The sequence below is a fragment of the Artemia sp. Qi Xiang Cuo genome, chromosome 10 (genome assembly GCF_049724085.1).
Source record: "Artemia sp. Qi Xiang Cuo chromosome 10, ASM4972408v1, whole genome shotgun sequence".
Taxonomy (NCBI): domain Eukaryota; kingdom Metazoa; phylum Arthropoda; class Branchiopoda; order Anostraca; family Artemiidae; genus Artemia; species Artemia sp. Qi Xiang Cuo.
Window position 1 is genome coordinate 31,482,389 of NC_142803.1, and position 16,423 is coordinate 31,498,811.

General features: G+C 34.2%; 1 protein-coding gene across 1 annotated transcript; it reads right to left on the bottom strand.

The window, feature by feature from the left end:
* Positions 1-7,946: 7,946 nt before the first annotated feature.
* LOC148947666 (uncharacterized) lies at positions 7,947-15,006 on the bottom strand. Its single transcript, XM_089096185.1, has 2 exons — positions 14,708-15,006; positions 7,947-9,122 (listed from the first exon to the last, which is right to left on the bottom strand). Exons 1-2 carry the CDS (start codon positions 14,787-14,789, stop codon positions 8,923-8,925), a joined length of 282 nt encoding a protein of 93 aa, XP_088952311.1. The 5' UTR covers positions 14,790-15,006; the 3' UTR covers positions 7,947-8,922.
* Positions 15,007-16,423: the final 1,417 nt, after the last annotated feature.

The following is a 16,423-nucleotide window of genomic DNA, read 5'->3' on the forward strand; positions in this document are numbered from 1 at the left end:
CAGTTTTGCTTGAATGATATTCTTATTGTTAAGTTCAAAAAACTTGTATACCGTCCCCCCCCTTCCCTCCAGGGCGAGGTCTTCCACCCCCCCCCCATTTCTTCGAATTATTCTTCTTCATTGGGGAATCGAGTCTATGAATCGAAAAACACGAAAATACACTGAAATAGTTGATCAGACTGAATAAAGTTGTCCTTTACCCTACATTTGTATAAATTACCTAATTAATTTATTCTGATGACATATGCAACAAGTCAAAAAATATATGGAAATAAAAATTTATTCTAATACGGAAGATCCCCCCTACAGAAAATTTTTCGCCCTGGAAAATTTTCCCCATGTGTAAAATAACGAAACAGTTAAAAGCCAAATAAAAAAAATATTGGAAAAGAAATTTAATAATTGCGGAAGTGTGTTAGGCGACAGAATTCATATACAACTAACCCGTTAGTTTAATATCCGGGACCTGTGATCGCAAGGAACTGTCAAGTTTTGCAGACCGCGCTCAGCGGGTAGTAAGGGGGGGGGCATTATATACTTAAAATAGGCGCAAGAGTGTACTCAAAAACTTCTTAAAGTTTCTTGGATAGTGGATGAAGAGTATAGCAATGCATACAGGATAGACAGACATTCGTTTTTATTTATTAAAAAAAAGGCCTTTGACCTTCAAAAACTGTATTTTTACATGTCAAAGCACAATTGCTAAGTTTTCCCTGATTAAAAAAAATATTTTTCGGTTTCAATTTTAATCCTGATATAATTCCCAACTGCAAGATTACTTATTTATCATTTCTATTCGTTTGCTTGTTTTATGGAATTATGGCATTGATAGCGATTACATGAATGCAGTTAGTCACATTATATAATCAAGTTTAGTAGCTTTTTTTGCAATTTTGACTATTTATCATTAGTTTTTTTAGAATTTTAGGCTTGAAAACTAATCATGGAAAATATGTTGTAAACGAAATTTAATTGCTTGTCAAGAAATAAAAATTCCTTTTTAGCTAGTATACAGTTTTAGCAGTATTATAGCTAGTAAGACGACAAAATAGGGCTGTAACCAAGGTTTTATCTTACATGTTCGGATCCCTCCCCCCCCCAAAAAAAAAAAATTGCCCGACGAGGCCCAAACTATCCTCTTCCTTTTCATCTCGAATATATTTTTTTAAAAATAAATTAGACACTCAAATATAACTACCCACGCTGATTGAAATAATTTAACCTTCTATCGCTAAAGTTAACAGTTTGTTATCCAGCCTCGGCACTTTTTCTTTTTTTATTCCTATTTGTGTAACCTGTTTCTTTTTCTTCAAAAAAAAAAAAAAACAGAAATGAAAAAAGAAACGCCATCTGTTTTTTTAGGACCTGTTTCTGTTTCTCTTCTTTTTTTTTTTTTTTTAATCTATTTTTTTTCAATTCATGTTTTTATCATTGGCGCGCGCGCTTGAGTTTGCTCTATTGTCTAGCCGATAGAGGTCAGCGAACTTGTATGCTGCTATCTGGCGGCGAAAGCCGAAGCGTCTGGATAACAAAAGAAGAAAACGGAAAGAAACAAGACAAGTATAGTCTGAATAGCAAGGATAAACGATCCAGAGAGTTTTAAAATGTTGACCGTAAGCTTGAATTTGTTTTGCTGTAAGTGTGAATAAACTCAGGTGAACAGAAAAGATTAGCTACCCGAGGTCTGACGTGAGCTGAACCTTAAAACTGCCTTAAATAGTTCATTCTACATCCATAAGGAAGGGGCTACCTGGAAGTAATCGGGGTCGTATTCTCTGCGCATGTTGTCGATTAAAAAATAGATGGATCAGTAGATTTGGGATGGTTTCAAGGCAGTCTTTTTACACTAGCTTGGGAATTGCAGATTATAATCTCGCCAAATATAGATAACCCGTGCGAAATCCTAAAAAAGAGCAATAAAAGCTAAAAAAAAAACCAGGGGCCTTCTTTTTTTCCAAAAAAAAGAACAAAAAGCAGAAACAGGTCATCGGTTTTTGACGGACCTGTTAATTTTCTATTTTCCGTTTCTTTTTTCATGAAAAACAGAAAAAGTGCCGAAGCTTGTATGTGATTGCTTAGTACGTATGTATTTCTGGTAATTAAGAAATCGTTGACGTAACGACAAAGTGGCCTTGCATAACGAAGTCACTTTGTAACTTGGATCATTTTGAGATACGAAATTTTAATACAAAGAATCGCCCCGTTAAGGAACAAAAGCCAGCGCTAAAATGCCGCTGTAGTAAATCTAGCTTGGGAATTGCAGCGTATAATCTCGCCCAATATAGATACCAGGTTGCGACATCCTAAAAAATAGGAAGAAAATCGAAAACAAAAAAACACCGAACTATGAGGATCAAATCGGTCCTCGTAGTTCCGAACGATAATATGGCCAATCCAAATAGAATAATTCGATGAGTAAGATCCATTCGGAAGCTAAGTTGATTAAATGCATTTCTTCAATTTTGTTCGAGGTTTTATAAAGCAACTGATAAGTCTCAACTGTATTGATTGTCGAATGTTGTACTTTCTTACAGTAAGTGCTCAAAAATAATACTTTATAAACTTATATATGGACACAGGATTTTTTTTATGCAAATTTGACTAACCATACGAGAATTTACTTTCTCTAAGTTCAAATAAACTGAAAAGATGTCATTCAGACTTTTACAACAGTTACTTCGCCAGGAAAAATTTTACATTTGCCTTTTTTTAAGTAGAAAAGGTCTAACTAAAGTCAGACTCATAACATCGTTTTAAACAATTATGTAGAGGGACTGTTGTAAATCACCCGAGAGTAAAGGACTCATTTTTGCAATGAGTTTTCTTCTGCCTCTATTACACATACCATTTTGACTTCAAAAAATCGAATTGCGAATAGAAATGCAATGTAAATACTGCACAACTTTCGCTTGATTGTTTTAAATGTCTTCTCGACTTGCCATTAAATCTTTTCTCTATATTCGACCCATAGATTTACTGCCTGAACAAATATCATTTAACACGGAAAATGATTGCAATATGCAAGCAAGTTCATAGCCACCGAAAATATAACAGGAATGGTAGCAACAATGGTGACAGATAATGAACCATAAATTCACATTGGATTTTGTTGCTTTGAGCACCTGGAAAGAAACCACAGGAAACCTCTTGGCGTCGGATGAAAAAAACAAAGGGCCCGAAGAAAGCCACTATATCTGTGGTCTATTACAATTTAATTTGCTTTTGATTCAAACACAGAAACAAACCAGACCTTCAACAGATGTATTTGATCTCATCATCAGTCCTTTTTTGACAACATTCTTCGAGATTTCTTTGACAGAACTAATCCATTTCACGCATATTAACACAAAAAGAAGGTAGTTAATAGTGTATTTAATAAATTACTTACAATTCACAACTTTTTCACAAAGGAATGTGTAAATTTACTACCGAAGAGCGGTAATACAATCACAAATTGAGTAAAAAAAAAAGAAAAGAAAAAAGTGTAAAAACATATAACGCTACTAAGCAATTAAAATACCTATTTATACTATCTACAGTTGAATACAACATTCAAAATACATTTAATGAAACAAAATTTGTCTAGGCCCTATCTACTAATTCATTTTTGAAGGCCGACTGTTCTTAGGGCTTTTCCACTGTCAATCCTGATTCTGGATTGTAACGCCGTTACACTAACAATCTAGACAGTGAAAATGCTGTTATGCTAACAATCAAGATTGTTAGTTCATGATCTCTATTTGACAATGTTGCCCTAAAGCAAGAGTGTAGTTTTGGCTGATTGTAGGTTTTATTTATGTTGCTATTCAACAGTTCGCAAGTCGACGATCTTTTAAACCAGTTTTTACAGCTTTTTAAGCCAGTTTTTACAACCTCCCTTTGTTCTGGTGATAATTTTCAATCGTGTTTCCAGAGCCTGGTATGTCAGTGAAAAAGGCATCTTGTCTAGAAAAGCACACAAATAATTAAAGTACAATCATCCTTTAAGTAAGCTGACATCAGCTCGAAGATTATAGGTTCTACCTTTTTATAGTTCAAATATTTTCTACAATTACATGCTTCAGCCTGTTTTAACCTATAGACCGGCCAAAGCTATTAGAAAATTAAGGGCTTATTGTTACCCTCAGAAAAAAATATATATATTAAAAATCTACAGGTATATCAATAAAACTGTGTTTTACTTGATCTCCCAGTCAGAAAAATCAAAGGACTTAAGAGATAACGTCTCTTGGTCTTTTAAATATAACAAACAGTGGCCAATAGCTGTGCTTAAGAGTATTTGTTATGATCCGGCAACTGCGAGAATTCCTAAAGGTAAGTATAGAGAGCGATGAAAATTTATGGATATTACAGGTTAGGTTTTACGAAAACTTTACTGTGTAGATATGATGTTCGTTTCTATATTGACTGTTGTTATCACTTTATTAAGCACCAAAGCCCAGCCTTCTTTTTCGATAAATATCATATTTAGAGGAAATTCTGACGGCTCAGAAAGTAACAGAGATCAAAGCAGATAGTATTTTACCTGTTAACCAAACATTACATCAGACTGAGACTGGTCACAAGACTAGTCGCTGGAGAATGATGTCTATTATTATAATTGTGTATATTTTCCTGTTTTATGGTCAGTAATAGCTAACTAAAAAATATTTTGAATTTTAAAGTATTTTGTGTATCTAATATAATAATTAAATAAAATTTTATTATTTAGAAATCTTAAAAAAAAATTAAATAAAAAACATAAAATAATATAGATAATAAATTAAATTAAACAAATAATAATGGATCAGCACTTTAAACTCCTATTCGGCGCATTCTGTGCCACCAAGAGCTTTGAAAGATCTTCATCCTTTATCCTTTGAAGGAACATTAAATGAACCGGCCATTATAAAGGGACAACATTCGAATAAAAACAAATTTCCAAGAAAAGTAACCATTTCATTAGTGAGAGAAAAGATTATTCATTGAGCCCAATTTCTCTCCAAAATTTCCTACCAAAATTCCAATGGAAAATCTAACTATAGGCATGTCATATTGCTGGAATATTATCTTTTTCACGCTCATTATATTTTGAAACGAACAAGTTATTGGTCAACGGAAATTTTTGCACTACGCATATTAGTTAAAGCTTAATGTATAAATAATTGGAAATAAGTAGTTTTATCCTTATATTAAATTGTCCTAACAGTATACATTAATCGTACACAAAACAAAAAATGTGTAGTGTAGATTACCAGCTGAGGTCGATTCATTCCTCACCGTATTTTTCATTATTTCCATTTAACCAATAATTATAACTTCAGATTTATACTTTTTTACATGTAATATATGGGAGTTAAGAGAATCAAAGCTCATCATGAGGTGTTTGAACATCATAATTAGTTTTTTGACATAGTTCCAACATCTATTTTATTCGAATCTGACAAAAAGAGCGAAAAAAAATATGATGCACACTATTAATGAAAACAGATATGTAATCAGAAAGAAAAACATAAACGAAAAAGGTTTTTGTAAATAAAAAACTTAGTTACAGTAATTAGTAACAGAATCAAAAACAAATATCTTAAAATAGCGAAATTCATCGATAGCTATAAAATTTTAACAAGTTAATATTTTCACACAAGAAGGACAAGATTAGAGAGAAAAATGACTACGCGTGAGAATTAAATGAAAAGTTAAGAAAAGGCAAGGAAAATAGCAGTGTGACTGAACTTATTTTTACCAATTTTTGGGTCATGACATCAAACAGGCTGGGAAACGAAGACCCAGTTTTTCGTGTAAGAATATAACCCGTCCCCGAGAAACTTTAACACGGTGTCGTAGATGATATTGGTATTCTGATCAAAATTCCGATTTTTAGAATTTCGGTTACTATTGAGCCGGGTCGCTCCTTACTTAAAGTTCGTTAACACTAACTTTTTGATAAAAACCAGGTGAACATTTTTAATTTTTGATAAATTACTACAATATGTTTTAACCCTCATGATAGTTTGAAAAATGACTTTTTTTGTATTTTAAGTCAAAATAATTGAAGATATTGAATAATTATATATTCTTACTTGTGTGTTTTAAAAGGCGTATATAGAAAAAAATCTGGGGGGGGCACTGTGAAAATGTCGCAAATAAGGGGCATAATTTACAATTTTTAAAAAAAAAAGAGTAAAAAAGAGAAAACATAAAAACCTGAGTTCACCAGAACACTTTTGGGGGGCCCACGATTAGGTTCAGTGATATTCTATAGAAACATACATCTATGTTCATTTTTTTGTGACAATAGAGTAAGCATGACTCTCTTATTATATTAATTCTCACTACCCGTGAGAATTAAATGAAAAGTTAAGAAAAGTCAAGGAAAATAGCTCAAAGTATTCGTTTTCTGACTTCTCACATTGGATTGTTGAAATTTGGACAGTCAAGATCGTAATAAGCAGAATTACATCTTTTATGACAATATCTTAAGATAAGCTTAAACAAAGGAAAAAAAATATAACGAGATGCTTTTTTCAGAGTCCAATGCATAATGCAATTTGGATAACAGCAAGGATATAGGAATTCCGAACAGGAGTTGATTTCGCTGATAGTTTCTTGTCGTTCAATCAGTCCAAAGGCCATATTTACAACCAGAGAGAAAAATTTAGTGAGTCCATTTTCAGGCCTCCTAGCACCCTCCTCCCAATAAAATTCGAGGTCCTCGGCCGTGAAAGGCCAAGGAAGATTTGTTAGACGTTCTCCAAAGGATTTGTCTAAGGAGAGTATTAGTTACTCTATAGTTATATTTTTTAATATTCCCATTTATGTTGTAATTTGAACTTCAGCTTGGATATGCAACCCTATAAAGGAATTGACCTCTATCAGGGTCGTTAAAGCACCCATCATGGCACAACCATTTTGAAGGCCGTATTTTGAACTGAGACTATTCGTTGCTTATAAAACACTTCTCATGGAGCGATTTCTTTACTTAGTACGTAACTCATTCGATATTACCAATAAGCTCTCAACAGATCATAAGAGACATGATTATCTCCCCTTCGGCTATCCAAAATCAAAACATACTATGGACATTTTGCATAGTTTTTTAATTAGATGAACGGTATAAAGCGATAAACCCAAAATGGACCAAACTTGCAATGCAGTCAATGCAGTCATGAACTTGCATATCACAAGCAATCATGACCAGTTCTAATTCATTGCACCCGACGAAGCCGATGCCGCATTAGAGATAAAAGACATTTAATTTTCATCATTAGGAAAACTGAATAAAGACATATCATATTTTTTCCGTTAGTTTTGGCCTACATCTAATTATTTTTCTTCGTCATCAAATATAATTAACTGATATTACTGAAGTTTCGTAAGTTTTTGCCTAAAATAAGATGTTAGTTTAGCTTTGTCAAATTCCACTTGCTTTGTCACTGTTGTTAAAATATAAACTAATCAAATACAATCTATTGTTAGGTTCAGTGATATTCTATAGAAATGATCTATATTCATTTTTTTGTAACAATTGGTTCTCACCAAAGAAAAAATAGTTAAAACATGTATTTTCCATAGATATCACGATGTCAGAGGCACATTTGTTTTGCAAACTGGTAAGGGAGACAAATCATGCCAATTTACATAAATATTCGATTTTGAAATAAGGATGTAACTTCCCTAATATTGACACAGGGAGCTTAATAACGAAGCCAGAATTATTCAACATGTCTATAGTTTCTTTGACATGACCTAAACTGTTTTCACCAGTTTCCTATAGCCAAAACTGGTTACATAGGTAATATGTAAAAAATACCTTATCTTAAACAAGCTGAAAACTGAGTAAAAAAGGGGGGGGGAGCAAAAACGTGTTAGAACACATTATCGATAGTGGTATTGGTAGTAATAAAGGAATCAATACCAAAAAATGAAAAAAAAACAACGGTTTAAAAAACAATTGATAAAAACGGAGCACAAGATTTGGCAGAGGACAGCCAGTTTGATTTAATATACGACCTTTTCTCTCTTCCTTTTAGGGTTTAATATGGTTCGTTAATTTCTTTAAACAACTTTTTCTTACCCCTTTTTTGCATTGGTAGACATGTACACGGACATGACATAAATGTTAAACCTTTTTGGAAGCGATTTGGAAGCTTACATTGAACATCATTTATTAAACTGTTTGTTTACTTTGTGTCTGTATACAAATGACTTTGCCATGTTTTGTGCAGGAATCTCTATGACAGTAGTGTACTGACGCATGAGTATGGACATTAAGTTTAGCACCTAATATTTTTAAGTCTGTTTTTCTGGATTCAAGGATCATTTGCAGGGTTCCCGCCCGGTGAAAAAAAAATTAATAGATATTAGGGAGTTCTTGGTTGATTTAGTGATTTCCCTCAATAATCTAGTGATTTATGTACTGATTGAGTGATTTTTTGAAAGGCAATATAAAAAATTACTAGAAATAGTAATAAATCACTAGGGATGGCAACCCTGATCATTTAGAACTGATGATTCTAACAGAATAATGCAGTTGTTATTAGCAAGCGATTAAAAGTTCAACCCAATTTTCCTTGATTGAATACTAACTAAAATCACTTTAAGGTCTATATCCCAAAATCAGGCCATACTATCAAGATACACATTGTTTTTCCAGTACTTCAAATTACCAATACAGGTTTGAAATAATCAGGCATATAGGCATTTGAGAATTTGTGTTTTCGGCAATTTTTATTATTATGTGGATAGGCTTGAGCATGAGTGGGGTGATTTCAGGGCTCCTTACATGGAGAATGCCTCACGCTAGTTAAGAATATCGTACAATTTTCAGTATTGGTTTGCAGAAAGCTCAACATTAAATACATCTACCTCCTAGAAAAATAACGTCAATAATAAATACTAAAAACTACTTCGATGAAGATATCCAACTTTGCAAGAAACAACTTCTCAGAGTTCAATTAAATTAGAAGTTGCCTGTCCCAGTCGTGTATTATACTTTTGTCTAAGCAATACAATTTCCTTTCCAAAGGTTTTGTGAAGCTGAGAAAAAGTTTTGGGAGGTAGAAGTACAGGCGTCTCCAGAAACGGATTAATTCTTGATGTTGGACTTGTAACCACTCTTGCTTGTCTCTGAGCTTTTTCCAATTCTAAAAAAATAATTACATGGAATTAAAAATAAAAATATTACTGTCAGCAGGTACGCATAATTTGGGGGGCAAAGGAAGGATGAGGACCCAACACCTTAAATCTCATAATGCTCTTCACGTTGATCATCTGATTCAATTATTTTTGGTTGTTTTGCGAAGACATCTCCCGAAAAAAACTTTTGTATATGTACCAAAATCGGAACATTTTGAATAAGATTAGTGAGTAAAGCTTTGATAAAATTAATAAAAAATTTTGTGAAAAACATTCTAACCATAAAATACAAATAAACTTCCATTCCGTTCAAAGTGCAGCATTTAGCTGCATATAAGAAAATTCCCCTCGCTATAAATCATCCGAAACAAGAGTAGCGTTGAATTATAAACCCTCTGTTGTTTTTGCCCCCTCCCCAAATAAAAGAATCCACAGTGATACCTACTGTGGTTGGAATACAATCAACCAGAATTAATTGGATTGCCACACAAAATTCCAAACATCGTCATTTACTACATTTTAAACATTCAATTCTCTCTTTGAGTTTAGACATGTCATAAAAATATATAAATGTTTTTACTTTTATAACTTTAATAAATCAAATAATATTAACATTTTGATTACTAAATATCAGTATATGTATATTAAACTGACAATGCACATACATTTGTATTTTTTTAAGTAAAGTGAAAAATATGTTATGGACTTGGGAATTCATAGGGGTCTTGAGCCAAAATTATTTTAATTTCTGCTAGTGTTTAGTTTGACTCGGCTCTTTATTTTCATTTCTGTTCGGGTTGTTTTTCATTTATATATAGAGGCTGATTTGGGTTAGTTTTTTCATTTTTATATTATGTGACTTTATTTGTTATCATTTTTTTTTGAAGGGATTTATTTAATGTTCTTTTAAAAAATTATTGTATTTCAAAATTTTTTTTTTAATTAGTATATTTTCTGTTTATATTTACATTTTCTTTTAATTAAAAAAGAAAATAATTAAAATCTTTTATTTTTTTTAGGATATTATAGTTTGGATTTGGGACGTTTTTTTAGGACTGCTATTTGTATGCTGGACTAAATTTTCAAATAAATTTATACGATTAAACATTGACCTAGGCTAGTTGATTTAAAATCTAATTATCCCTTTGTGAGTTTCTATGACAACGCGGTATATAAAAAACTTATATCGACACAGTGCATAAATTACAACCCTTACTCTCAGGATTGGTAGAGTGGTCGTCATCCTCTATACCTCAGGTCCAGAACTTTGAACTAAGTTAAACAACCGGGCTATCTCCTTTATTGGAAATGTGTGGTGAACTGGTGGGCGTGAGAGCGTGAATTGTTCTCCACTCACTTTCAACAAATAACAAAGTCCCTAGCTCTTTTCAAGGTCCAATCGAAGACACACTTTTTTATTTTATACTACACCATTTACTAACAAAGCATTGTCGGAGAACCTGGAAGAACTAACCCCAAGGGCCAGTAGGGCTGGGGGGGGATGTTCACACCAAAGAACAACAGTCCATACAGTTAACATCCATTTAACCAATGGCCTCGCTGAACAGGTTGATCGGCGGGGTGGGGGAGCCGCGTCGGGGTGAGAGGGGGGTGAGTGAAATGCCACTCGCTTGCGACTAGTAAAAAGGGCAATCTCCATCATACTTGACGAGAGACTGAGACCCTTGGGCAGGGTCTGCGACAGCTCTCTCTATACCCGCCTTCGATGTCCCCCTTCCAGAAATTACACCCTGTGCGCGGGGGGCACGGGGGGGTGAGTCTTCCTTACATACATAATTTCCACACCTGTCACAATCGTTGAACAAAATCTATCCCACTACCATTTGAGTGACTTTGGTTTGAGAAATAATGGGAGTGAGAGGGGGGTTAGTGACACTCCACTCACTTTAGAATATTAAAAAGGACACTCACAATTTCCAATCATCTGATCACAGTCTAATATTTATACAAATCTTGTATATATACAACTCATATGAACACAGTACAGAATTTACAGCACGTGCACTGAGGCCTCTCCGGTTGTAATCATCATCAAAGATCTCAGGACTATGACGTCTGACTACGTTGAACAAACTGAATACCTCAAAATTTTGATGGGATATGATTGGGTAAAAGGTGAGCGTTCGAGTGGGGTTAGTTGCCCTTCTATCACTGTCGAATATTAAAAGTGCACTATTCCATTCACTTTACAATAGACTGAGCCCTTTTGAAGCTTCAACAACCTAGATGTCTATACAAACCTTATAAGACCCCACGTCATAACTTACGCTCAGGGACATGAGGGTTGTGGGGGGTTGACATGATTAAAGACATATGTTCGCCGGCTATAAAATACTTTGACTAAACGGTATCTGTCAAAATTTTGAGCGGATGTTTTTGGTTACATTTTGTGAGTGAGAGGGGGGTTAGTGATGCTCATGTTAATTTTAAATATTAAAAAACGCACAAGACCTTTCAACTTCCAATAAAATGAGCCAATTTCAAATTTTCTACGACAAAGATTTCACTAACGACCTTAGATGCCACCAGGGCATAACTTACAACCCATGCCATGAAGACTGTGGGGTGAGTGCTCAACGAGATAATTTCCTGAACTTTACAATTCGTGAACAACAATATCTATCTCAAAATTTTGAGGGGAGGTATGGGGGTACATTGTGGACGTGGACGGGGTGTTAATTCCCGTCCAATAAATTTCGACTATTGAAGAGGGAACTAGCTATTTCAAGTTAAAATCAAATTAGCCCCTATTTGATGTTTCTAATACACTAAGTTATGTAAACAAATAATTTGCCACCAGGGCTAAATTACTCCCCCACGTCGTAATGGCTGTGGGAGGTGCTACTTCACACAGAAATACTGTAAAGAACTCTCAACTCAATTGACCACATTTATTGTATCAACATAGTGAGTGTCTGGGCTGTGTGACCTGGTGGTCGTGAGAGGGGTGTTTGGTGCCATCCAATGACTGTTGACTCAGAAAAATAGCACTATACTAGTGAATCTTCAATATACCGATCCTATATTGTAGTTTCGAAGGCATCAAGGCATCTAATATCATGATAATCTACCATGGCATAGCTGTCCAACCGTACCCGGATTGATATTGGGGAGAGTAATATCGAAAATCTTACTTTATCGCTTTATCTCCTCTCCTCTTAAAAACAGGAATCTCTCCACTATTGGTGGGGCGGTGTTTGGATAAAGGGTGGGTTTAGAAGTGTTTTTTGTTGACTTCAATTAAATGTATAATTTAGAAAATGGCAAACGACACACAAGGTTCCAAATGAATGAAAAATTTTCGAGATTAAGAGAATACTTCAACGATAATAAGTGCAATTGTATACCGGAAAAAAATAAGCACTCCTGACGGGTGACAACTGACTTCGTATGTACCAACCCTGCAGTAATTAAACCCACGTTCCCTGAGGGGGTTGGGTGAGTGTCATCCTCAACCATATAATTTCTGTCTGGAACTAAACTATGCTTAACAAAATTGTTATCTCACAATATGGAGTCGAAGTATTTCTGGAAATGGGGGGGACAAATGGTTTGTTAGTTGCCTTCCAATCACTTTCGACTATTAAAAAGGGCACAAACCAGTCCAATTTCCAATCGAATGAGCCCTTTTCGAAGTTTCTACGACAACTCCTTCGATACGAAGTGCCCTGGCATGGAAGATAACAAACAAACAAAAATAATACATGGTGCCAACATCGTTCTTTACTTAGGCAGTGCGATTGCGCTGCCTATGAAATGCCCCACATCTTTCTTAAAGCTAACAGAAATCATAGATACTGTCAGCAAATTCAAGGTAATTTTGATAACAGCTCACTAAAAAGAGCAAAGCAAACGTGAACATTAAACGGATTAAATAAAATTTCACAAATAAAGAAAACAAGACAGAGACAATAATCAACTAAAATACAAAATTTGGTCAGAGAGTCAGACCCAGCAACTCTTGTTCAAGATGCCCAAGGGCAATAAGACGTATAGAAACTCAAAGGACAACTTAAATCTTGGATTTCCCGGACATAGAACATATTGCACTAATAAAATAGAAGATAACCATAATTTAGGCCTCTTGTCCAAATTCAAAACTTCAGATTCAAGTACCTTATCTGTAAAAATTGTGTTTCAAATAATAAGGGTTATTTTTTTCCATGGCTACTCACATAGAATAGAATAAGGCTTTATTTTTAAACTTTTCATAAGCGATAAATCGCCGAGTATAAGTTCGTGTCCCAAAAAAACGAACATGAAGTAAACATCAACGATCACAAGCAAATCAATGAAATTAGAATCAGGGACACCAAATCATTAAGAAATATAAACAGATAAAATTATAAACAAATAAAGAAATAAACAAATTAAAAAAGTATTAGAGCAGCTAAACTAATGTCATATCAAATCAGGTCTTGTCATAAACTAAAGGTAAAAATATAGTGTCATAAAACGGCGTATAATATAATAAGTCATTAACCAAATAAAAAAAAATATATAAATAAAATAACAAGAGTGTCAAAAGAGCATAAAAAAGAGTTCGTTAAGAGGTATTGGAGGTGTTAAGGGTTTGAGTGTAGGTTGGTATAAAGCTGTCTAAATATTTTTTGTTTTAGTCTTTACAGGTTCTAGAATGAGGATGAGATTTGTGTCTCTCTTGGGAGAAGTTTCCGTTCAGAACTATTGGAAGGCAGAAACAGGGCTCAGTTCGGAGGCTGATTTAAAAATCGGGGGATCTTTTCTGTTAATAAAAAAAAATATATATAACTAACATAACAAGAGTATCAAAATAGTATAACACAGAGTTCGTTAAGTGTTCTTGGAGGTGTTAAGGGTGTTAGTGAAAGTTGGTATTAAGCTGTCTAAATATTTTTTGTTTTAGTCTTTACAGGTTCTAGAATGTGGATGAGATTTTTGCCTCTCTTGGGAGAAGTTTACGTTCAGAATTATGGGAAGGCGGAAAAAGGTCTTCAGTTTGGAGGTTGATTGAAACATCGGGGGAGCTTTTATGTTAATAAAAAAAAAATATATATAACTAAAATAAAAATAGTATCAAAAGAGCACAACACACAGGTTGTTAAGAGGTATTGGAGGTGTTAAGGGTTTGAGTGTAAGTTGTAATAAAGCGTTCTAAATATATTTTGATATAGTCTTTACAGGATCTAGACTGTGTATGAGATTTTTGCCTCTCTTGTGAGAAGTTTACGATCAGAACTATTGGCAGGCGGAAAAAGTGCTCAGTTTGGATGGTGGTTGAAAAATCGTGGTTGTTTTTATTTTAAGTTAAATTTTTATTTTAAAAAAAATTAATTTGTTCATCAAAAATTTTAAACAAGTAACACATTTAAAACACATCAAAGTTTAATGGGGGCCCCACCGCGCACCCCAAAAACAAACATGCGGGAAGCCGAAACCTCCCACAACCATGGATAATAAGTTCTACTGTGAAGTGTGAGAGACCTGAGTGTTTATTAATTTTTTTTCATTTTGACCTTGAAGACCTGAACCACGGACTATTTTAATTCGTCTTCTTCATTGAGCATGCTAATAAAATTTAAATAAGATTGACCTGTTAGCTCATCAACTTGTCTCTGTAGTTCAGCCACCATCACTTTTAAATAGTCATAGCTAGCACATGTTATCATCTTCATCCAGTTTTCTGCATCGATCTGCGTCTCTGTTCCAAGTACATACGTCCGAAGTCCAGCTGTATTTGGGCCACTAAATACAATTTTAAAGCAATAGCAGCTTTCTTCTTCAGCCAGTTATTAAAAAAAAAAAAGCAACAAAGATTTTGCACATGTCACATGTCTTAGCACTAATTTTTATATTTCTTATTTCACTGAAATCTTATCTCAAGAAAGTTGAACAGAGCCCTACGGTGGTTAGGTAAATAAAATGGATAGAAGTAATCAACAATAGGAAAAGCTTTGAATCAAGACAATGAACTAAATAAAACAATAAAGTACCTTCAAAATTTCGTTTTGAACATTTTGTTTCAAAAAAACGTTACTTTCACTTGATGATTTTTTTTCTAAAGTCAAGGAACAATCAATATTACCTCTATCTAAAAACATAAATGGACTGCAAGAAAATGCAAACGTGTAGCAAATTTAACAATGAATGTCAGTAACTTACATGGAAGAAACTTTGACCAGTATACTTCCTCACAAACAAAAGTCCATCGCTCTATAAAATGATTATATAAAAAAAACAAGTTTTTTTTTGACTGAAAGTAAGGACGACATTAAAACTCAAAACGAACAGAACTTGGACCGTATATGACAGTGGCCATCCCAACATCAACGCCACGCTCTTTACTAGAATTTTTTTTATTGTTTAAAAAAATATAGTTGTGAGAAAGGGTCAAACTTAAGCGTAAAGAGCGAGGCGTTGTGGAGGGGACATCTCCTCCACATATTGACTAGGGGACGAACTCATCATATACGTTCCAGTTTCTTTTCGTTTTAAGTTATGATGTTGAAAAGTTTTTGAGTCGAAAACTTGTTTTTTATTTAATTTTTGATCGTTTTTAAATAATGCTGGGAAATCTGGCGGGGGCGGCAGAAGCCTGTCCCGGCCCCCCGGACACCGTCCTCCATGGAAGGAGCCGCCCCCCCACCCCCGGAGCCAACCACCCAGACCAGAAAAAATACCCCCGGATACAGTCGGTATACTGATTTCTCACGCCTCCTATCTGGACACATTTGTCACTGTTCATAAATTGCAGCCCGTCACCCGGTGCCTGTGGGGATTCATTTAATCACCCAGACATGGTTATTATATTTTTCGACCAAGTTGAATAAAATGGCTATTTCAAAATCTTCATCGGGTGACTGTGGTAAAAAAAGGGGCGTGGGAGGGGGCCTAGTTGCCATCAATTTTTTGGTAGCTTAAAAAATGCAATAGAAATTTTAATTACATTTATAATTAGCCATCATACTTTATTCTAGTACAAGTGGTTATAAAAGATTACCCATGAAAAAAAAAATAAAAAAAATACAACAACGTGATATTTATTATGGCAAAAAAAAATAAACATGTAAAATTTTTTGAATATAGTTGCTTGAAAACACTACATGAGGACTATATGAGGTGATGACTCTGATGGCAAGAGTTTCATTATTGTCCTATGACTTTTAGGGGGTGTGTTCCCTTTTTTTTAAACAGAAGGCAAATTTTCTCAGTCGCGTAACCGTTGATGGGTAAGACTAAACTTGATGAAACTTATATATTTGAAATCAGACTAAAAATCTGATTCTTTTGATTGATCTATTGGTATCAA